Genomic DNA, 24,085 nt, shown 5'->3' on the forward strand with positions numbered 1-24,085 from the left:
ACTTGAGAGTAAACTCCTTGAGGATTTTTGGAAATTCTTGTCTCCATCAAGATCACTGCAGATAGTATGCACTTAATACATTTTTTGGTCCAACTAAATTGGAAGACACAGATAGCATGCAATTAACATATTTTTGATCAATTAAATTGGAAGCCACAGATAGTATGCAATTAACATATTTTTGTCCAATTAAATTGGAAGTAACAGATAGTATTCATTTAATATATTTTTGTCCAACTAAATTGGAAGCCACAGATAGTGTGCAGTTAAATTAGAAGTGACATAGTATGCAATTAACATATTTTTGTCCAATTAAATTGGAAGTAACAGATAGTATTCATTTAATATATTTTTGTCCAACTAAATTGGAAGCCACAGATAGTGTGCAATTAATATCTTTTTGTCCAGTTAAATTAGAAGTAACAGATAGTATGCAATTAACATATTTTTGTCCAATTAAATTGGAAGTAACAGATAGTATGCAATTAATATATTTTTGTCCAGTTAAATTAGAAGTAACAGATAGTATGCAATTAATATATTTTTGCCCAGTTAAATTGGAAGTAACAGATAATATGCACTTAATGCATTTTTTCCACCTAAATTATAAACAAAAAGATCATTGTACCCATTGCAATACAACAGAGAGAGCATCTGGTCATGTATTGATATTTATTTCCAGTACCTAATAGTGGCCATATGGTGGCGGTGTCCTTCCACAAAGTCGGGGTGGGGAGATTGGAAGTAAATATTGGAGCCCTGAGAATGACGTCACTACTGTAAAGAGGCTGCATTATTTTGGCCCTTGAAGTACTTTAATGTGAAACTGTATAGACCGGAGAGAGGGGTCTCTCCATCAGGGTCCCTCTCTGGACCACCTCTCCTGCCCTTCTCCCAGCACCCCCCCTCGCCCCCAGCTCCTACTCACCTCACCTTATCTCACCAGCCTCCCATTAAGAAACCCCTGGATAGGAAGTACTTTAAGCTAGTCAAAGAACGGAGTTGTGCAGTCGAGGGGGATAGTAAGACCTGAGTAAATATCCGGGGCTCCAGATCCTGTTCCAGGAGTCCCCTCATACCGGAGCCCGGCATACAGCAGGGATAAGCTGGAAATCACCGGGAAGCCGGTGGCCAGGCTGGTTTGGCCACTCCTGGTGGGCTGGAGAAGTGGTAGCTTTGGGGGTGGGAGAGGTTGTCATTAAGGAGATGGGGAGAATGATTCTCTTCCGACAAAAGGTCTTACTCAGTATGGAGACCTTGCCGTTAGAAGGAAGGGAGAGAAGGAGACTCCAACTCTGTCTCCTCCAAGCAGTCAACTCCAAGGATTCTCTTACTTAACAAATAACCCCCAAAATAAAAAGCCTTAGGAGCACTTAAGAAGGAGGGCAGGAAAGGTGGCTCTTGAGCAGCCCGGTGGGGAAGGAGAACTATGTGCGGACTTTCCAGATTGGCAAGTAAAGAGTCATAAAGTGTTAGAGCTGGAAGAGATATTGGAGGTCATTCAGTCCAACCACGTTCAGACCTGGAGGTTTTGGCTTTGGGGCAGAGATCATGGGATCATTTAAGCAAACACAGGCTCAGACTGTTACAGCTTCTCGAAGAGACTTTAGAGGTCATGTAGCTCAGATCCTTCTCTCAGGATGAAGAAACTAAGGCAGGAGGAATCACACAAGTAGTAAGGAGTCATACTGCAGTCTTTTAAGCCTGAATGGAATCCCAGGGGCCTTCTTCAAGCCCCTTCTGGTGGGTGAGATTTTATCAATAACAATGGTAAACGTCTCCTTTCAGTGTTCTTACATATCTCTGTTTCTTTTTACTGTTTACTAAACATTTTCATATCAAATCTTAGATGGGGTAGATATTTTACAAAGGAGGAAACTGAACACTCACATCTTTGGTGATTTGATCAAAGTTACGTGGCTAAAAAGTAAAGAATTCCTACAGATTAGAAGCCAGGACCCTGAATCCCAGTAAAGACGGGTCTCCTGCTTCTCTCCCTTCTGTTCTTATTCCACCCCCCCCCCCCCATGTTTCTCTGTGCTCTACAAAAGTGAAAGCCGAGGCACAGAATGAAAAAAAAAAATCACTCAGTTATAGTTATGTAACATACAGTTGGATGGACACATTTTTTTTCTTTTTTTCTTTTCTTTTTTCCTTTTTTTTTTTTTTTCTTTTTTTTTTTTTGCTGAGGCAATTGGGGTTTGCCCAGGGTCACACAGCCAGAAAGTGTTACGTGTCTGAGGCCACATTTGAACTCAGGTCCTCCTGGCTTCGGGCTAGTGCTCATGCACTGCACCACCCAGCTGCCCTTATGGACACATTTTTACAATACTAGCTGATTGGGCTGAGTCTCTTCAGATGGTTGGTCATCATTCCTGCTGTCACTATACCCTACCATGACAGGTGGGGTAATGGCCCCCTGTCCTCTAGTTAAATTCTTTGGCAGCCAATGTAGAGAGACATGTTGTGGAAGCTGGTCATCCTGTGCCTTGACTTGACTGTTTCCTAGAGAAAACACGAGGAAAGTGACCAGACAACCAACTCTAAAGTCCAGGATCTGCCCCTCTAAATGGCCGTGAGTGACACAGGTTGGACCCTCAGAGTCTCTCCCTTCCCACACTTTCCTGCCCAGCCAGCGAAGGTCTTTCCCAGGTCTCAGTTTGTCTGATTATAGTCAGTGATGAAAACTAGGTAAAAAAAAAAAAGTGAAAAAAATAAAGTCAGTTTGGGAGGGGAAGGCCCTCGGTTTCTGGCCCAAACAGAAACGATTGCTGTTTATACTCTGAGCCATCAGAATCCAAACAATGACTAAGTGAGGATTGGGCTGGGACCTGTTGTTTAGAGCCAGAGTGATTTGGGTTTAAAGCATGGCTCATAAAAAGGAGAAATTGAGGCTGGTGACTTTCCCTCACTTAAATCCAATTCATTTGCTTGTCAGGTCATCACCTTCCAGATGTTAGGGTCCTCTTCAAGAATAAATAATAACAACAACAAGAAGCCTAGTCAGCAGACCTTTCCCCAGGGAGGATATATCTATCATTAAAGGGACAGCACACATACAGCCTCTCATTGAGGAATGGGGAAAAGGGTGAACTTTCTGTTTGCTTTGTCACCATCCTGAGTTCCTTGGGGTCCCTCGCCCATTCGTGAGGGACTCCTAACCTGGATGACTCAGAGATATGTCTGTGACTGCTCTCTAACCTCTCTAGGGCTCATTCACCTTTTGTCCCATTCCATTTTGTACTCAGTGATTTCCTTCCTTCTTGTGTCCTTGCTGGTCCTCTCAAAAGCAGAGCTTTTGCTGTTTAAAACTTCCAGGGGCTATTCAGTCCCCCTGAGGCCATCGTGCATTTGGATGTGGAAGAAAAAGGCTGAACTCAGCAGTTGAAGACCTGAGCTTAAACCTCCTGACTCTTTTCTTATTCAATTTTGCAAAAATAGCTGTCTCTCTCCAGCCTCAGTTTCCTCAAATGTAAAATGAGAGTAGTTTGGACCAGGTGATTTCTGAGGACCTTTTTGATTCAAAAGCTTATGATCTCCCTCTCGTTTTCTAGGAGTGTTGGTAGGTGCTGACTCCAGCCCAGACAGATGAGGTTTTCTCTTATTTTTAAGGATCTAACATGATGAGATTTCAGAGTCTCTTCCACAGAGTCGGAAAAGCATCAACCTTTCTGCACTCCCTCCAGCTGTAATTTCAGCTTATTTGGGTTCTATTCTCCTTGTAGGTGAAAAATAGATGGTTTATAAATGGTCCTAATTTAGGAGTTTGGATTAGAGATTCATCCCAGTTTTTGGTTAGGTTTTTGGTAAATTGGTGTTTGCATTAAATGTTGACTTTAATGTAATAAAAAAATCTAAAATTAATAAAAAGAAAACTCATCTTTTTAACAAAAAGTAAGAGAGATGAAGAGCATGACAATTAAACTGAGCCATCCCAGCTCCTTGACTCTCAAGATCAAAAGGGGTATAGTCAGAAATGGCCTGGTCATCTTAATAAGATGTTTTGTCATCTCCTTTAACTTATTAAGGAGGGGAGAGGGTAGAAATCTCAAATACAAAATATTCTGTAATTATGGAAGGGGAAAAAGGGACACATTTCTACAAGGTCCTCAGAACATGACAGGCTGTTTCCTTGATCTCAAGTTTCTCTCTCTCTCTGTCTCTCTCTTTCTCCTTTTCTCTCCCTTCCTTTTCCTTTCTCTCTGATTTATCTACCTTTCTTTTTCCTTTCCTCCTTCCCTTTCCTTTTTCTTCCTCTCTCTTCATTCCCTTTTCCCTCTCTTATCTCTAACTCGTTTTCTTCCTCACAGTCTTTTTTTCTTTTTCTTCCTCTTCATCTCTCCTCTTTTTATTTTTTCCCCTGTAAATCTCTCTTTCTATGCCTCTCCTTTCCTCTTCTCTTGGTTTTTCTCTCTCTGTATTTTTCTCTCCTTTTCTCTCTCTCTCTTCCTTGTCTTTTTCGCTTTCCTTTCTCTCACCTCTCTCTTCATCTCTTTCTCCCCTTCTCTGTTTTCTCTCTCTTCTTCTATCTCTCCCCTTCCTTTCTCTCCCTCAATTTCACTTTCTATTTTTCTCCCTCTCCTTTAATATTTTTCTCCTTTTCTCTCTCCTCTTCCTATCTTTGTTTCTCCTCTTCCTTCCTTCTTGTCTCTGTCTGTCCCTTTCCATCCTCTCTGTTTCTCTCTGTCTTTCCTCTCCTCTCTTTTCTCTCTCCCCTTTTTTTCTCTCCCCCTCTTCTTTTCATCTCTTTTTCTCCCCATTCTTTTTCTTTCTCCCTTTGTCTTCTCTTTCTTTCTGATCTCCTTTAAGTCTCAGCCCAAAGCTACCTTTTGCTTGAAACCCCTCTCATCTTCACAGCTGCTAGTGCCTTCCCCCTAACTGCTATGTATTTATTTCTTTGTTACCTTGTATTTATTTTTATTTTGTCCTGAACCTCCACCATCTGGATGATACTGGAGAAGTACTTTCCACCTCCCAGGGCCCATGTTACTTTCTAAAAGTTTCAGCTTTCAGGACAGGTGCTAATCTGTTATCAACACAAGGGACTGATGAAAACAAAAACAAAAATAAAAGTCAAATTTATTTTGAACTCTGAACCTGGAGAACTGGAATTTTATTGGATTGGATTTTAGGATTTGGAAATAGAAGGGACTTTAGAAATTGTCTCCAGTTCCTTTATTTTAGAGTTGAGACCCAGAGAGATTAAAGAATGACTATAAGATTACCCAGTGAAGAATAAGAAGCAAAGCCAGGATTTGTTACCTCCTTTTTTCTGGGTTTGAATCCTGGCTTTACACTTTACTATCTGGGGGATATTGGGACCTCACTTTCTTAACTTCTAAAATGCAGAATTTAGAGTGTTTTGTTTGTTTTTTAGTCTTGTTTGACTCTCTGTGACCCCTTTAGGGGTTTTTGTGGTAAAGATACTAGAATGATTTGCCATTTCCTTCTCCAGCCTATTTTGTAGCTGGTAAATGTCTGAGGTGAGAGTTGAATTCAAGACTTCCTGACTCCAAGCTCAGCATTTTATACATTGTGCCATCTAGTTGTCTTCCCTTAAATAACAACAATTACATTATTATTAATTTATAATTAATTGTTAATAATTTAATAATTTTCCTAGCTAGCATTTTAATGCTGCCTACCATGCGCTGAATGCTTTATAGATATGATGGAATCTGGAGTTGGAACAGAACTTTGAGATCACTTCGTCCAATCCTTCCCTTATATTTTTTATAAATTAGGAAACTGAGGTCACTCAGGTTGTGATAGAGTTGAGATTTGAACCCCAAATCTCCGATTCCTGATCTGTAACTTTCCCTACTATTTCCCACTAGACCAATCCCATTGTTTATAGATGATCAAAGTGATTTGACTTGGTTAAGGTCATTCAGACTTCAACAGGCAAGACTTGAATGCTTGCAGAGCTAGAGTTTATGTTTTCCCTTTGTCCATGCTCCGATATTCCTAGAGCACTTTGGAGCTTTCCTTTGCCTCCAAAGCACTTTGTCTGCATTGCACTTGCCTATATACCTACTGAGTTTTCTGGAGCATTTGCTCCCACTCTTCCCCTCCTCCTTCCCCCATAGAAGCTCTTGGAGGGCGTCGAACATGGGAGCTGCTTAATAAGTGGTTGACTAACTCCGAATTCCTAAATCAGTCACAGCCCACGGGTCACTTAGCACACACTGCCTCACACTTATTGATCTTTATCTAATATTTTTGTTCTGCACCTCCCAAGTTCCCTTAGAAGTGGTGCTGTATATTCTAAGCGTCTGTGCTTGGTTCATCATCCTCCTCAACACTAACTCTTGGAGAGCAGGACCCAGGCGTATTCTCAACTTTGTATCTTTCCCATTTCTCCGGCGCAACACCATGATCTGCACACTGTATACTAACTAACTGTTTAAGGAAGGAAGTAGAGGGAAGGGGGGCATGGAGGAAGCATTGAGGAAGGGAGGAAAGGAAAGAGGGAGTAAGGGAGGGAGTGTAGAGGAAGGAATGGAAGAAAGGAGGCAGATAGAAAAGTGGAAGGAAAGGAAGGGAGGGAGAAAGAAGGAAAAAAGGAGGGGTGGATGGAAGAAGGGAGAAAGGAAGGAAAGAAGGAAGAAGGCAGGGAGAAAAGGAAGGGAAGGAGGGAGGGAGAAGAAAGGAAGGAGGGAAAGAATGAAAGAAAGAAGGGAGGGAAGAATTAGCATAAATGACTTACAGATGCTTGGAGTTTAGAGTCAGGACTTTATACTTCTTTATGGCCTAGCAGAGAGGTCCTTACACTGTCAGGGAATAAGTGACAGAAGTTGATTGAAGGCTGTTTTCTGATTGGTAGACAGCTGTGGCTCAGTGTGGATAAAATGTTGGACCTGGAATCAGAAAGAGTTGAGTTCAAATTAAGTCTCAGATATTTTCTAGCTCTGTGACCATGGTCAAGTCATCCATAAAATGTTAATAATAATAATAGCACCTACCTCCCAAGGTTATTATGAGGATCAAATGAGTTAATGTTCTTTGTGAATCTTGATGCACCATTTAAGTTCCTATTTATTATTAGTATTAGTAGTAGTGTGATCCTAAATTTCTCAATCTCTTCCATAAAATAAAATAAAAAATGATTCTTCTTATGGGATTATTCTGAAGATCAAATGAAACAACATATATACAATGTTTTGTACCCTTTAAACCTCCATTTAAATGCTAGCTATTATTATTATGACCTTAGACCTGAATCCCAACTCTGTTGGTTAGAAACTGTGATTTTGGACAAATCACTTAACTTGATTTCCCCATTTGTAAAATGAAATTTGGATTAGGCCTCTAAGGATCCTTTTTGTAAAGTATGGTTTTTATCTTTTGACTGCAGATTTGGAGCCCTTCTAGTTAACAACTATTGGTCTTTGAAAATTGAAGATGCTTAAATATCCCATGAGGTACATGAGCCTCAGTTTCCCCCTTGTTTTAGCTTTCATCCTATGGAAACACCCTTAGAAATGTGACATCCTCCATTCTTTGAGTCCAAGCTTGGTGCTGAGCTACAACATGGAATTAATTTAGTAGATATACTTTTCCTTCCCTCTAAGAATTCACAGAACTGTAATTCCCGAAAATAACAAGACTAGATAAGAATTCAAAAATAAAAGTAATAGCCTTAGCATGATAAATGTTGAAATACATATAGGAGAATTACACATGTTTAACATAGATTATTTGTTGTCTAGGGGAGATGGTGGGGGGAAGGGAGGAAGAAAAATTTGAAATGCAAAATTTGCAGAGGAGAATGTTGAAAACTTTGCATATATTTTGAAAATAAAAAGCATTTTTTCCTTTTTGTTTAAAAAAAGCTTTTTTAAAGTTTTTTATTTACAAAGCATACACATAGGTAATTTTTCAACATTGACCCTTGCAAAACCTTCTGCTCCAGATTTTCCCCTCCTTCCTCCCACCCCCTCCCCTAGCTGGCAGGTATTCTAATACATGTTAAATATATTAAAATATATGTTAAATCCAATATATGTATACATATTTATACAGTTATATTGCTGCACAAGAAAAATTAGATCAAAAAGGAAGAAAGGAAAACTGAGAAAGAAAACAAAATGCAAGCAAATAACAACAGAGAGAGTGAGAAAGCTATGTTGTGGTCCCCACTCAGTTCCCACAGGCCTTTCTCTCTCTGGGTGTAAATGGCTCTCTTCATCACTGAACAACTGGAACTGATTTGAATCATATCAATGTTGAAGAAAGCCATGTCCATCAGAATTGATCATCATATATTGTTATTATTGAAGTATATAATGATCTCCTGGTCCTGCTCATTTTACTCAGCATCAGTTCTTGTAAGTCTTTCCAGACCTTTCTGAAATCCTCCTGCTGGTCATTTCTTATAGAACAATAATATTCCATAACATTCATACACCACAATTTATTCAGCCATTCTCCAATTGATGGGCATCCACTCAGTTTCCAGTTCTTACCACTACAGAAAGGGCTGCCACAGACATTTTTGCACATATGGGTCTTTTTCCCTCCTTTAAGATCTCCCTGGGATACAAGCCCAGTAGTAACGCAGCTGGATCAAAGGGTTTGCACAGTTTGATAACTTTTTGAGCATAGTTCCAAATTGCTCTCCAGAATGGCTGCATTGGTTCACAGTTCTATCAACAATGCATCAGTGTCCCAGTTTTCCCATATCCCCTCCAGCATTCATCATTATTGTTTCCTATCATCTTAGCCAATCTCACAGGTGTGTAGTGGTATCTCAGAGCTGTCTTAATTTGCATTTTTCTGATCAATAATGATTTGGAGCATCTTTTCATATGACTAGAAATAGTTTCAGTTTCTTCATCTGATCAAGAAAAAGCAATTATTAAAAAAAAGAAAAAAGTAATAACACCTGATATTTTTATAAGCCTCAGAATTTTACAAAATGCTTTTGTCTTATTTTATCATAAATCATGTGAGGTAGGTGCTATTACCATCTCCATTTTATAGATGGAGAGATTTCTCAGATAGGTTAAGTAATTTGCCTAGGGCCACACAGCTAGTAAGTGCCTAAGGTAAGATTTAAACCCCCAAATCTAGACTTCAAAACAAGAATTTCGAATAAGCTGGGGGTCTATTTGCATCTTCCTTTTATTTGAAGGAGGGGATCATCTGGCTGAATAGGAGGGAAATCCTGGCTTGGAGTTGGGAGTTCCTAAAGAGCCTGTAAATCTGATGCAAGCCGGGGTTGTTGAATGGAGGACCATTTTTAAACATTACATCCTCCCACCTCTCTCCTTCCCTCACCTCCCTCCCCAACTCACCTTCTCAATGCAACTATCCTACTCAGAATAGTGATTTTATTTATAAAGGGGAGGAAGAAACTTCCCAAGTAAGGAAACTCCTTTTTTTAATGCAGGTCAGCAACTTCTCCTCAGATTATAACATTAGCAAGTTGCCAAGAGCAATGAAAGGTCAAATGAAATGGCCAGGGCCACACAGCCAGTATATGTGGGAGGAGGTCCTTTTGGCTCTAAAGGCCCCCTAGGCAATAGGACTAAACTTTCTTTCCTTTGTATTATCCATTAATGGCCAAAATGCACAATGACAGAAGAAAATCTACCCTGAATTTAATAATGTTTTTAAGTGGTTTTGTATTTTATCAATCAATAGTGTCTACATCCATTTGAACAATAATCATGTGCATATGTATGACATACATTGATATATGCATTCCATATGGGCAAGACATTCTTTTTTTATTATTACTCACATCACAAAAGGTATATTTGATTATTTGTTACAGTGAGTCACGTTGCCTATTTTTTTTTTTTTTTAAGGCAGCATGAGGACAATTCTCAGTTTACGTGAGGCTTTTTAGAACTTGTGACTTCCCAGCCTTCCCCTCCAAAGCTCCCTTCCCCTCTCCCCAGGGTCTCTAGGGTGAGCCGCTTCTGTGCTAGTTTGCAGAATATTGGAGCTGGTGGGGACCAGAGAGAACATTTCGTCTAATCTCCATCTCTCTACAAGCTGAGAGGGGCCAAAATTTTATCCACGAGGGACAGCGTGTGAGGCCCTCCCAACAAGGCTGGGTTGGAGTTCAGCCACTAAATGTCCATGTGTGTTTTTACTCAATTTTAGTACTGAGCCTTTTGGAAGACAAGAACCATGTAGTGTCCACCCCCATGTACTCTCCTTCCCCATTTGGCTAACCATACAGAGGCTGCGGTACTCTTTCCCAGAAGTGACAGTGGCCTTGGAAAGGATGGGTCAAGACTAAAGAAGGAGGGAGGGGGGAAGAAGCTGTGTCTTTCCATGCTCTGGGACAGTGGACCGCAGGGGGAAAGGACAAGGTTGAGCCAAGCCTCCTGTTATCAGTGGAATCAGGTGCAAGCCAGCTATTTGCTCATTTTCCGATGGTTGAACCGAGGAGGAAAGGGCCATTTAGGTTCCAACAATGCAGGCTTCCTGTGTTCCCAGGAGGCAGGAAATCACACCCCCCCCAAACACCCCAACCCCCATCACCAAAGACAAAACATGTGGCAGCCCAGCTGATGATGGAACTGAGGATTGTAAAGTTGCAGTATTACCTGAGAGTGTATGCCTTTGGGGGTCATTTTAGGCAGAGTCCCAAGGGAAGAGGAGGAGAGAAGTGAGGAAAGGAAAAGTGAGGAGAGGAGAGGGGCGGAGACAGAGAGAGGGATTATAAAAAGGAGAAGAGGAGAGAGGAGAATATAGGAGATGAAGAGAGGAGAAATGAGAATAGAAGAGAAAAAGACAGGAGGGGAGGAGGAAGAGGAGAAGGGAGAGAGAAAAGCAGGGAAGAAGAGATGTGAAAGAGGAGAGAAGAGAGGAGAGAGAGGAGAGGAAGGAGAGAAAGAAGGAGAGGAAAAAAGGAGGAGGAAGAAGAAGAAAAGGAAGAGCGTGGAAAAGGAGAAGGAAGAGAGGAGAAGAAAAAAGGAGGGAGAGGGAAAAGAGAAGAGAAAGAAGAAAAGAGAAGGAAGAGAAAAAAGAGTGGAGGAGGAGAAGGAAGATGGGAGGGGGGAATGAGAGGGAAGAGGAGGACCCTCTGAGGTCTCCTCCCTGTTTTTCTCTCATTGTTCTTCAGCTTTCCAAGGGTCCTGTTTATTTACTGTTGAGTGATTTATTTTGGTAGAATACACTGATTTACCTCCAGCAGTTGCTTTGGGCCTCTCGGGGACTACCTAGAATTCCTAGGATAAGAACTTTGTTTTATTCAGGTTTTGGCTGAGAGAGCTCTGGATCTGACATTGGAATGCCTGGGCTTAGTCTTGGCTCTTATGCTTACTAGCTGTGTAGCTATGGACAAGTCCCTTCTCTCTGGGCTATAGTTTCTTTGTTTATTTTTAAAAAAGAGGCAGTTGGACTACGACCTTCCCACCCTCCATCCCAAGCCCTGGGATGCCGTGGATCTACCATGTTGTCATGGGGGTGGTGAACTTGTGTGACCCAGTGGTTGGTTTGAGAAGGGCCTTGTGGCCGTTCTTCCAAAAATGGGTTTTCCCTAGATCTCTGAGGTTTTCATAAAGGGAATACCATTGAACCTCTTTTCCCTTTTATTAACCACATCCTTGAAAGGAAGAAGAATCTCAGTTCAATTCACCCAATACTTATTAAATGTCCATGATGAGTGAGGTTCTAACCTAGGCCTGAAAATCCAGACACAGTACAGCACTTCTCAACTAGCTTACTATCTCCTAACAGGACAGTGTCTGCAATAAGGGGCAGCTGGAGGCAGGAAGACCTGAGCTCAAATGCAGCTCAGACACTTAACTAGCTACCAGTACAACTCCGGGCAAGCCAGTTTGCCTCAGTTCCCCCATCTGTAAAATAAACTGGAGAAGGAAATGGCAAACCCCTCCAGTGTCTCTGCCAAGAAAACCCCAAAGAGGGTCACAAAGAATTGGATATGACTGAGCAGCAGCCTACACAGATAAAAACTGACATGAGGAATAAGTGAAAGTGTGCAAAGGAGAGGTCCGGGCAAAGTATGAGAAATAGAAGGAGGGAAAAGGTGATTTTCACATTGAGACAGAGAAGGAGGCAGGATATGATTTGTATAGAAGGTGAATCCTGAATTGGACCCTTCATGAAAGGAGAGACTTCAGCAGATTACAAAAGAACAGAATTGGAAATTTGGAAAATTGAGCTCTTTGGCTGGGAATCCAACCCCCATTGGAAAGAAATCTCAACCATACCACAGCTGACAAATGTCTTTTCAGCCTCTGCTGGAAGACCTAAAGCCTAACAGAATATTGTTTGAGAAGAACCCATTCCAGGTTCAGAAGTCTGGATAGGGGCATATTGGGAAAGTTTGGGGTGAGAAGAGAGATTGGAGAGGGGTCTTGTCGAATGTGAATAATATGAGATAAGGCTGTAGAAATCAGACCTTGAGGGCCAAGATCAGCACTTTACACCATGGTTAGTAAATGACAGGAGAGCTAGGAAAGATTTTTGAATAGAAGAATGATACAAACAAGCTATTACATTAGGGATATGATTCAGGCGATGTGAAAGGATGACAGATTAATTATAACTAATAGGTATATATATATATAAAATACCTTAAGGTTTGGGAAGCTTTTTGTGTGTATTATTCTTATTGGATCTTCACCATGATCCCATGAGGTAGCTAGGATGGGTATTATTATTCTCATTTCATAAGCGGAGTTTTAGAGAGGTGAAGGGAATTTCTCAGTTGATAAATAGCAGGGGCAGGATTCAAACTCAAGTTTTTACTTCACTCCATGCCCAGTGTTCTTTCTACATTATGCTGCCACTCAGAATAAACAATTAAAAAGGCAAAAGGAGACTGGGGAGGTGGAGTGGGAAGAAAACATGCATTTATTAAACACCTACTATGGAATGGCATTGTTCTAAACACTTTACAAATATTATTTCATTTGATCTTCACAGCAAATCTGGGAGGAGGGTGCTATCATTATTTCCATTTTACAGTTGAAGAAACTGAGGCAGGAGTTAAATGATTTGCTAGTAAATGACTTACTATAGCTAGTAAGTGTTTGAACTCCAGTTTTCCTGACTCTAGATTTAGTTTGAGGATATGTCCTTCCTCACTTAAATCCGATTCACTTCCATGTCATAGTAGCCTGGGATTTCTCTATTCTTGAAAGAGCTGGAGGTGATAGTAATTATAGTGGAGAAAGGAGGGGAAAATAAGGAAGTCCTGGTGTATGATTAGGGGATGAAGTAGGCTAAATCGGCATGAAGAGTAATAGAGCCAGTGAACGAATGGGCAGTAGACAGTTAAATTTACAAATTGCTCAACTAAATTGAGTGTCTTAATCAAGGGTTGCCAGGGTCCTCCCTGTGAGATTCAAGTGGTCCAAGGCCAGATGATTGATCTGTGAGTTATGAGGCTGGCCCCAGTGGGCTGAGTACAAGTAACTCATGATCCGGGGGTGGTTGGCCGGCTTCTATTCCCGCTTCTGGTTTCTAGACTAACTCTGGATAGGTACGTAGAAAACAAGTATTTATACAGTTCCTAATATGGGCCAAGAAATGTATTAAGCATTTTTTTCCCAAACAAAAATTATCTTATGTGCTCCTCACAACAAACCTGGAAGGCAAGTGCTGCTAGAATTATTCCTATTTTTACAGATGAGGAAATTGAAGCAAGCACAATTGAGTGACTTGCCCAGCATCACACAGCTAGTAAGTGTCTGGATTTGAACTCGGAGTTTCCCAGCTTCAGGGCCATAGCTCTTTCCACTTTGACACTTGCTACTGCCATGTGCCAGGAGCTGAACTAATTGCTTCGGATACAAAGAAAAGTAAAAGATAGTCACTGATCTCAAGAGATTCCCTGTCTAATAGAGAAGATAATATGCAAACAAGTTATATACAGGATAAACTGGAAATAATCAAGGGAGGGATGACCCTAGAATTAAGGGATAGATTATGCTGAGCCAGGATATTCTGGCTTCAGCTCAGCATCCAGCACAGTGCTCCGTACACAGTAGTTGTTTATAGCTGTTAAATAAATGATTGAATGGTTGGATGCTTGGTCATGCTTCTCATCCCTGGAACCTGAACCCTAGAGTCCAATTAATTTGACCTCTGGGGTCCTGGGTGGTTGGTTTCCTATGGGAGCAGCCAGAGGTGAGCAGCTTGTGTTTCTTGGATGGGTCACTGGTGGGGCTGACTTCCCTTAATATTCTCACATTGTTATCTAGCTTCCAAAGATGCCCTGAATGCAGCGGGCCAGCCTCGGGCAGCAGAGTAGGGCAGGAGGCAGGAGTCAGTGTGGCTGTGGAAACAGAGAGGCTGGGGTTCAAACCCCGGCTCGGACGTTGGCCAAATCCTCCGACTGCCCCCGTTTCTTCATCTGTTACGTGAGGGACGTGGGCTAAATGGCCTCTGAGGTGTTTTCAAGTTCTAAATTCTAGGATCCTGTGATTACAAATCTGACATCAGGGAGAACCTCCTGACTTCGAGGGGCATGAAGACATAGAAAACTGAAGGAAACTAAAGCTGCTACATCTCTGGCAACTTCCCAGGATAAGTGAGCCCTCCTTACTGGTCCAAGCTAGGGGAAGGCATCCCCTTCAAAGGCAAGGGGAACGATGGGATGGCTTGGATCCTTTTTTAGTTCCTTCTCTTCACACTCATCGGAGAGTTGATGCCATAATATGCAAGTTAATTGGATCTAAGTGAGGCAGGGTTGTGCAAAGTCACCCGCCTCACTTTCTCCTCCACTCATCCAGGGTCCAATGGCAAGATATAGATCAGGATGGTTGGAGATGGCCCTGGATGCAGTGGGAAGGAGACCTTGGCCTTTTAAGCAAAGATCTTCAATAGGATTCGGTGTGAGTGAGGCAATGCCCGATCAGTGATTAAAACTAGGGAAGAAATGAGGTTGAGAATGACTTCTTTTGCGTAGTCAACAAAAAAACCCCAAACAAACCAAAAAAACCCCCAACCCATCTGGGAGGAGCAGATCTCAGGGTTTCTGTCCAAAACAACTGCAGAGAGAGGGACTCAGTCACCAAGTCCCCCAGAGTCAGAGAAGGAAGTTCAAGTGCTGAGGACGGGGAGGGGTAAGAGAGGGAGTTTCTGAGGCATGCCCTGGAAGATGAGGGGATGGAGAAGAACCAAGTAGTAGGCAGGGCAAGGGTGGTGCAACAGGGTCAGGAAAACCTTGCTCAGCAGTGTAGGACGTTGGCCAGCTGCAGAGCTGAGTCACAGAAACTGGACATAGGCTGGAAAATAGTCGGTGGAGGACAGGACCAGGGCCAGGTTACACCCATCTCCAGCCTTCTCTCCATTCTCTTCCTCCGGATAATAAAAAAGAAGCCAAAGTCCTAGTGCTGGGCTCTGAAAGGGAGAGAGGGACAGCAGTATAGAAGACCCAGAGCATTCCCTAATACACAAAATGCACAAAAGATTCGAACAAAAGATATGAAAATTTCAAGAGAAGAAATACAAACTATCTGTGGAGCATCCAGGTGATACAGCTTCATGCCTGAGTTCATATCCAGCCTTAGACACTTACTATTTATGTGATCCTGGGAAAATTATTTCACCTTATTTGCCTCGATTTATTCATCTGTAAAAATGAAATGGAGAAGGAAATGGCAAACCACTCTGTTATCTTTGCCAAGAAAACCCTAAATATTTAGGGACATGAAGAATGGGACATTCTTTTACCTAATCAACCAAAAAAAAAAAAAAAAACCCAAAACAAACCAAAAAAACCCTCCAACCGATCTGGGAGGGGCAGGTCCTTAGGGTTTCTGTCCAAAAAAGACTGAAAAGAAAAACTACTCAACAACAAACTGCAACTATATGGGAGAGTAACTCCAATCATTAATAATAAGAGATAATGTAAATTAAAATAACTCCAAATCATTAATAATAAGAGATAATGTAAATTAAAATAAAATAAGGTAAAATAAAATAAAATAACTTAGCCCCACCAAACTGATCAAGATGCTAAAAGATGGAAATAGTGCTCAAGAGTGTAGGAAATCAAGTATACTAATAAGTTATTGATGGGGATGTGAACTGACCCAATTATTCTGGAAAATAATTTGGAATTATTTGAGAAAAGTTACTGAGCTGTTCAAACTCTTTGAAAACCCACTAAAAAGAAACCAAAATAGGCTATGAAAGCACTTTTTTTGAGGGGGAAATGAAACCAAAACTAGAAATAAAGACTTGCAGTAACTCTTTGAGGTTTACAAAGTATTTGCATTTATATATTGTTTCACTTGATACTCAAACAACCCTGTAAAGTAGATGCTATTATTCTACCCATTTTAAAGATGAGGGGAAAAAAGTGAAGTAATTTGGATGGGAACCACACAGCTAATAGTAATATGTCCTTAAAAAAAGATGAATTTAAAGAATTCTGAAGAAAACCATAAACAATTTGCATGAATAGAGGAGATTTCTAGAATCAGGTGAGCAGTATGCACAGTAACTACAATACTACAAACTTAACACCCCCCACAGAAAAGCCACTTAATTCAAAATAAGTGTGATGACCAATAGGGTATCCAGAGGTCAGGTGACTGACTCCAGCTGTCAACTGACTCTAGATGTCCCATGTGAACAGACAGTTGCTATATTGGTTAGTTTTGCTTGACTGTTTTGATTTGTTAATGAGAAGAGTTATGGGATTGGGGGTGGAGAAGGAAGAGTATAGAAATAATCTTTCAATAAAAATTTTAAAGAGAAGTGAAGAGGAGCTAGTGAGCTTTCCCAGAAAGGTTATGATAAGCCAAATTGTGGCTGAGGGGTGGATCCACATAGGGATTTTCATCAAGCTCCTGTGCAGAGGACTGGGAGGGGGGGTTAATTAGTTTCTGAGGGCTCACCTTACCTGTAACAGCAATCTCCCATGCTACAAATGCCCCCATTTCTGTCCCTTGGAGTCTAGCTTCATGGACACCAAAGAATCATGGCAGGAAATCTCACCTCTCCGCTCCTGAGCCTAGAAGGAGGAGGGGAATGACAAAATACCTTTGCTGAGCAACTGGGGCTGTGGGGCCGGGCCCTCGAGGAACTGGGGGTGGGGGCTGGGGGCCCAGGGTAGGCTGGGGACATTCCAGGCAGAGGGGAACCCGCTAGGAAATTTGATTCCTGCTTCTGGCGGTGGGAGGGTGGAAAGGGAGACCTGTTATGTGTCTAAGTGTGCTGTGGGGCAGCGTCCCTGCGTGCACGGGTCTCTCAGTCTGTGTCCAGGTGCCTCCCTATGGGTATCCTGTGTGATTGTGTGTGGCGAGTGGCTCCCAGGTCTGTACTTGGGTCCTTGGAGGGGGCTGGAGGGGCGCCCCTTGAACTTGGGAGTTTCTCGGCGGTGCCTGGATTTTCTCCCAGCCAAGTTGAGCCCTTAGAGGAGCTGGAGGAGGGGAGAGGGAGAGGGGAGAGAGGAGTGGGATCTCGGGGCAGTTCTGGGCGGGCTGCTGGGCCGGGGTATAGGTGCAGTGGCGGGAGGGGGCGGGGATGGGCAGCTGCGGGCGGTCTGTGGTCCGGGTTGCAGGGGGGGGGGGGGGCGGGCCCCATACCTGAGGCCCTCGGCCACCTCTGCTTCTGGCCCCTGGCCAGCGTGGGAAGCTGGGCCCCCTCCCCCAGCCGCCGCCGCAGCAGCAGGAGCCGCTGCCAAGGCGCTCTCGGCTCCCTAAGCCGCGCCGGACGCGGGACTTGTCCGCCTGCGGGGTCTCTGATCGCCCCCACGAGCCCGGGCTCCTCGGGGGTGAGCTCCGACAAGCCATCCTTCATTCATTCCTCCCCTGGCCCCCTCCCCATCCCGCGGCTCCCCGCTCCCCTCCCTCCTGCTCCCGGGATTGCGAGCGAGGGTGGGAGGAGATTTCTCCTGAGTTTCCATTTCATAGCTCGCGGCTACAAACTTTCTTTCTGTGTCTCGCTCTCTTGCAGTCTGCAGCTTCTCCTGTCATCGGAAATGCGAGGCCAAGGTAAGGGGGCCGGGCGGCCGGAGGCGAATTCTTGGGGAGAGGGCTGGGCTGGGTTCCTCTGGACTCCGGGGGAGACGGAGGCAGGCGCCGGGGGCGGTGCCCAGGCCGCCCCCCCTTCCTTTGTTTATGCTAAGCGGCCCGGGGCTGGGAGGGGGAGTGAGGGGCGGGAGGTCAAGGTGAAGGCCAGCTGGAGGCTGGCAGCGGCCCAGAGACCCGGGGGCTTCCTAGCCGCAACTGGCGTTGGGGGACAGTCGACGGAGGCAGAGATTGGGGGGAGGGAGAAAAGCAACTGGAAAGGGGGGGGACGCCTGCGTGCTCTGCTACTGGGGGAGGGGGCGCTAAGGGAAGGGGAGACGGAAGGAGAGAGGCTATTGGGCTGATATTTCTCCGCTTTGCTGGTGGGGGGGCGGTGAGAGGGCTGGGGTAAAACGGTCAGAAGGCAAATAGCACCTCTTTTAGGTAGCAGTGGATGCTGTGGAGTGTCCCTTCCTCCAGGTGCCAGTTTGGGCCGCCAGACTGAAAAAGGCAGATGTGGGATCAAAGAGTCCGAATGGGAAGGAGGGAGGAGGGTGGGCAAGGAGTGCTTGGGCCTTGTAAAACCTTGACCTTACCCACCTCTGACTTAAATTCTGTCCCAGCCCCTATATTAAAAGTCCTCAGTTTCCCTTGCAATATAAAGCCTGTTCAGTGAGCTTAGAAACTTGAAGGGGGGTCTTTTTTTCCGGTCAGTCTGACTGATTCCGCCCATCTCCCCAGGCCTGAAACAGGAGGGATTGATGGGCTAGCTTTGTCTCTGGGAGGTGATGCTAATGGCACTGAGGAGGTGTTGACAGGGAGGGATTATGGCTTTTGGGGTAGCTTGGAAGGAAATCTGGAAGGCAAGGTTTTGCCTCTTCCCCTGTCCCTTTCCTTATCTCACCTTACCCTCCCACCCCCAAGCCGTGTGCCAGCCTCACCTCCTGTCCAAACTGGCCCCCACAAATACGCTGAAGGAGATTTGTAGGCGGAGAAAGTAATGTGGCGTTTCAAAGAGCTGTATTGGGCAGGTGTGGATTGGGTTGCTGGTACTTCTCAAACCCAGAGGAGTGAATGTGCTCTCAGTTCTCAGCTTTCACCGCCCTTCCCTTTCCTTCTCCTTCGGAAGTAGGAATGTGTCTCTCAGTTCTCCTAACATGTTCCTCTTTCCCCCTGCCATTTCAGAACAGAATTTCACTCTTAGCTTCAAGATCTTCCTGTTTGTCTTAGCTCTCCAAACTAATCCCCCTTCATGAAGCTCGGTGCACCTGTTTCTTTTGACTTTTTGATGATTTCCCAGATATCCCTAGGTCCCTGGGCTGCCATTCATGTCCTTCCCAGCCCTCCCTTTCCTCCTGCTATTCCCTAATTACAGGAAGAATTTTTTTTTTCTGCTCCATTCCTATCTCTTCTTCTCTTTTCTCCTCACCCCTTTCAACCCCAGGGGTGGGAGAGATGCAGAAAAAAACCCAACCCCCCAAAACAAAAAACAATTTCTCTCCCCCCCAAAAAAAACTTTTAGACAGTGAAAGAGTATGAAAAAGCAGGATAGCTAGAATATATAATTATTGTCCTTCACAGGCACCTGGAGAGGGACAGACCAACAGAACAGAACTCTAGGCTGACAAATTTATTTCCAGAAACCATAGTGCTTTTAGGCCATTCTAGCTTTCTTTCACCCTCAAAAGATGAACCCTTAGTGATCTGTGTTTGGGGCCTGGCTCTCATTAGAACTAGCATTTTCGAACATCTGTTAGAACTTCCTTGTCAGGTAAGATCTTCCCTCTCCCTGGAACTTAGTTCCGTCCATTCAGTTTAGGGAAAGCGAGTAGCTCTTTTTGAAGAAAATAATTCTCATTTTGAAAACTGTGTTCCCTTTTCTGAGAATTTTCTCAGTAAGGAAATGATACACTTTCCCTTTTTCACCCACTCCAACGTCATCCTTACTTCATTGGTAGTAATTTCTTTCCTATAGCTGCTGCATGTTGGGAAGAGCAGAGGGTTCAAGACCCTGGGCCTGTTACGCCATGACTAGTTACCACTCAGAACCTCAGTTCCTCATTTGTAAAGGAGAGAATTTATTATACTTGTACTCTCTGTACCATAGGATTTGTGAGGAAAGTGCTCTGTATAGTGCCATGTAAATGGGTTAATATTATTACTATTACCCATTATGCTATAATTTCAATTATAATATATAATATATATAATATATAATATTCAATTATAATTCACCACCTCTTCTAGGTCAATGATTGTATCTCATCCCATTGAAATCCCCCAAATTACATTCTGCTACATCTATTCTCCCTTCATCACAAAACTATCTTTAGGATTCAGACTCTTGATATGCAGAAGGAAACTGAGTCACCGAGTGGAAGTGTACAGAATTGGAAATGATATTCGTACAGATATATTCTTTTACTTCCTTTCTGCTGGGATGTCTGGCTTAATTATAGGAGGCAATCCATCTTTTAGGATTTTTTTTAGAAGGCAAGAACTTGGACCCAACTAGGGACCACCCCCAGAGTACAGAAATTTGGGTCTATACTTTAAGTTTATGTATATGTGAAGAGAGGGATGGATAAGAGAGAAAGGAGCAACAGTAAAGACTCAGTTCACATTATCTAGAATATGTTAGATCTTCTAGTTTAACCTCAAATGAGGAAATGATTTCCAGCGAGGGGAAGCATTGTAATAGCTGGAGGGAATCTTGGGGAAGCTCTAGTCCAGCCACTTTGTCTTACATATGGGTAAATTGAGACCATTGTCTAAGGACATACGGGTAATAAATAGTAAAGCTGAGATTTGAGTTCAGACTCTTTAGGCATCAAATCAGTAAGTTTTTGCTCAGGTTCACCCAGTTCATAACTCCGGGAACTGGATTTAAAAGAAGGATTTCAGATCTCTAAATCCTTAGCTTCATCAGTCATAGCCTCCTGCCTCCATGATCCCCCTCTCTATCTCCTTTAACTCAGTCCCTCTTTGGGAAACACATCCTGCCCCTGGAGTGATCTGTCTCCCATCTTTAGAAATATTAGGCAGGTCACGTCATTTAGAATTGGAGGGGATCTTGGATGTCTTCTCATCCAGTCACCACATTTGAAAGGTGAGGAAACTGAGGCAAGAGTGATCCGTCCAACAGCGCTGGGATTCACAGCCAAGGCCTTGGATTCCGTTTGGTCCCATTTCCCCCACAGATCTGCCTCTGAGATTCTTTTTGATTTCTGTGTTTTCCTGGTCTTGCCCTGGCAGTTAAAAGAGAATGGGTAGGAGGGAGTTAGAACAAGGACATGGAGGCAACAGGGAGAGACTTGTCTCTTGGAATGGAGATGATGGAGAAAAGAGCAGAGACTCTCTGAGTCTTTGGCAAAAGAGATTCCTTGGGCTCTGTGTTTCCTATGCTAGAATTTTGCCTCATCTCCAAATTGCACCAACCCTTAGGAGTCCGTGTATACCCAACTGGTTAAAGATTTACATTTTCCCTCGCCTGTTTGGGTGGACTTTGGGAGGTACAAGGCTGACTCAAATCCTGACTTGGCCACTTACTGTGTGACCCTAGACAAGTCATATAGACTGTCAGAGAACATTTTCTCCTTTAAAATGAGTGTGAGAAAAGTCTGAACACTGCAAACCTTGAAATGCTCTGCAAATAGGGTCCATTATCTTTTTTTTTTTTTTTTTTTTTTGATGTGTTTTTTAAAATTTTTGTTGTTGTTATAGGGTGGAGAACTAGAAAGTAAGTTTTCTTCTTGAGAGGCCTGGGGGCATTGAGAAGTTAAATAGCCTGCCCAGGGGTCATTTAATATGAATTAGAGTCAGGGTTTGAACCCAAGCTTTCTTTGTCACCTGCCAGTCCATTTACCAGTATGCTGCACTGTCTCTCACGTCCGACATATAAACTGAATTTATTTCTCCATCTTTATCTTCCTTCCGACACTTTCACACTTTTCCCCTCCAAAAACATTTTAAGAAGAATATTAAGAAAAAACACTTTTTCTCCCACACAAGTCTTTTCCACCTTTTCTTTTTCTTTTCTTCCTACCTTGAAGCAGCAGTCGAAGCTGTCAGCTAAACTACATTAAGTGGAACATGCCCTCTTCATGCCAGGGCAGACAGAGTTAAATGAAAGACTCCAACAGCTGCTTCTCCCAGGCAGGAGTGGGGAGTGAGGAGAGGGAAGACATAATCGTCCCTTACTCCTTTATCTCTACCAGCTTCCTCTCACTTTCCTTTTCCCTTCTCCCTTTCTCCCTTCTACTTCTCAGGGCTGCAACCCTGAGGAAAGGCTGGAGATGAAATAAAGGGACTCTAGCAGCCGCCTGTTCATTCTTTTCCAGACCGAAGGTATTTTGGTCCTGAGACTTGAAAAGAAAAGAAATGATATATGTAAACGCTTGTCTTTCGTCACTTTAGAATCAGCTCCTCGTTTCTTTTCTAGTGTCTCAAACAGACATGCGATCAACTTCCCTTAGTATTTTCTTTCTTCTTTGTTTTTAAAAGTCTTAAAATCTATGGAGTAAGGAACAGTAAAGGAAAAAGGAACTTTAGTTGTCGATTTCAGGGAACTTTGCCACTGATTGTTGTTTAAGTAGATGCCAGTCATTCTCCTTCTGAATAAATGGGGATGAGCAGCATCATGACAGAGTTTGCTGGGGCAGGAGAGGTCAGACTCTGATGTTTATCCAAATTCCCTGCCTCTCGATTCTCACAGGAGAGAGAGAGAGAGAGAGAGAGAGAGAGAGAGAGAGAGAGAGAGAGAGAGAGAGAGAGAGAGAGAGAGAGAGAGAGAGAAAGAAGAAGAAGAAGAAGAAGAAGAAGAAGAAGAACAAGAAGAAGAAGAAGGAGGAGGAGGAAGAGGAGGAGGAGGAGGAGGAGGAGAAGGAGGAAGAGGAGGAGGAGGAGGAGTAAGGAGAAAGGGAGGGAGGGAGAGAGAGAGAGAAGGAAAGAGAGGGGAAAAGAGAGAGGGAGGGAAGAAAGGAGAGAAAGAGAAAGAGAGGGGGAGGAGAGAGAGAGAGAAAGGAGAGACAGACAGAGAAAAGGAGAGACAGACAAAGAGACAGACAGACAGACAGAGACAAAGAGAGACAGAGACAGAGAAACAGAGAGACACAGAAACAGAGACAGAGATTGACAGAGACAGAGAGACAAGCAGACATAGAGAAACAGAGACACAGAGACAGAGAGACAAAGGCAGACAGACAGAGAGACACAGAGACAGAGAAAGACAGAGACAGACAGAGAGAGATTGACAGAGATGGAGAGACACAGAGACAGAGAGAACCAGAAAGTCAGAGAGAGAGAGAGACAGAGAGAGATAGAGACACACAGAAAAAAACTCTAGAGGAAATTGTGTCTTTAGCTTCCAGCATCACGGCATCTAAGGTTTTAGAGGACAGGGATTAGGTCGATCATTTTCTTTGTCAGAACTTAATACAATGATGGCACATAGTAGGCTCTTAATACTTATGATTGGTTGACTGCCACAGTCTTATAGTAACTCACGCTGATGTCTCAATTTGTGGTTGCAAAGCACTTTGTAGAATGTGATGCTTTTTAAGCATCTTCACCATTAAGATGTTCTTTGTCATGTCCAGTTCCCATCTGTGCTATTGTGGTTTAAGACTGTCCTTGTTTTATCATTATTGGAATTGGAATTGGAATTGAAAAACAGCCAGTAGAATGGTCTCCTTGCCTAATAAATAGAGCCTGAAAGATCCCTTTTCACTTCTTCCTCTAATCTTTTCCTTCTCTGAGTAGAGTCATCCTAGTTTTCTTAACCGGGCTGATCAATCAAGAATGATAATGCTTCGGATCAAGAGCCTGTTAGCTAGGAGAGAAAACAGTACAGAAGACAAAGAGAAGTAGCAGAGTAGTGAATGAGTCACATCCTTCTTGGTACCCTGAGGATTAACGATGATGGCTCCCATCTTTGAAGGTGCTTCTGTCTTTTGGGGGGATCCTGTTTTCATTGCTGTTGGCAGGGTGGTAGTGATACAGAATGGGGACCCCCAAGAGGAAACTGTTCCCTGTCTGGTGAGAAGGGGGGAACAAACTTAACAGGCCTGAGAGAAGCCAAACTCTGGCAGTAATGGGGCTGAGAGTCCCCCTCTCCAACCTCTCCTTCTCCAGCA

General features: G+C 43.3%; 1 protein-coding gene and 2 long non-coding RNA genes across 4 annotated transcripts in view; 1 reads left to right on the forward strand and 2 right to left on the reverse strand.

The window, feature by feature from the left end:
- On the reverse strand, window positions 1-22,690 carry LOC127553117 (uncharacterized). Of its 2 annotated transcripts, none has more exons than XR_007951662.1 (3): window positions 18,387-22,690; window positions 16,844-16,954; window positions 1-6,860 (listed from the first exon to the last, which is right to left on the reverse strand). It is a non-coding gene; the product is annotated as an uncharacterized LOC127553117 (long non-coding RNA). The 2 variants fall into 2 exon arrangements; XR_007951661.1 differs by lacking the exon at window positions 18,387-22,690 and adding an exon at window positions 17,529-17,907 and having other exon boundaries at window positions 2-6,860.
- TNS1 (tensin 1) overlaps window positions 1-24,085 on the forward strand; it is a 251,936-nt gene that overhangs the window by 1,772 nt on the left and 226,079 nt on the right. Inside the window, 1 exon segment of the mRNA XM_051983571.1 lies at window positions 17,899-17,936. Within this exon segment, the coding sequence (XP_051839531.1) occupies window positions 17,899-17,936 (38 nt within the window).
- On the reverse strand, window positions 12,823-16,539 carry LOC127553119 (uncharacterized). Its single transcript, XR_007951664.1, has 2 exons — window positions 15,512-16,539; window positions 12,823-15,333 (listed from the first exon to the last, which is right to left on the reverse strand). It is a non-coding gene; the product is annotated as an uncharacterized LOC127553119 (long non-coding RNA).

The sequence above is a fragment of the Antechinus flavipes genome, chromosome 3 (assembly GCF_016432865.1).
Source record: "Antechinus flavipes isolate AdamAnt ecotype Samford, QLD, Australia chromosome 3, AdamAnt_v2, whole genome shotgun sequence".
Classification (NCBI taxonomy): domain Eukaryota; kingdom Metazoa; phylum Chordata; class Mammalia; order Dasyuromorphia; family Dasyuridae; genus Antechinus; species Antechinus flavipes.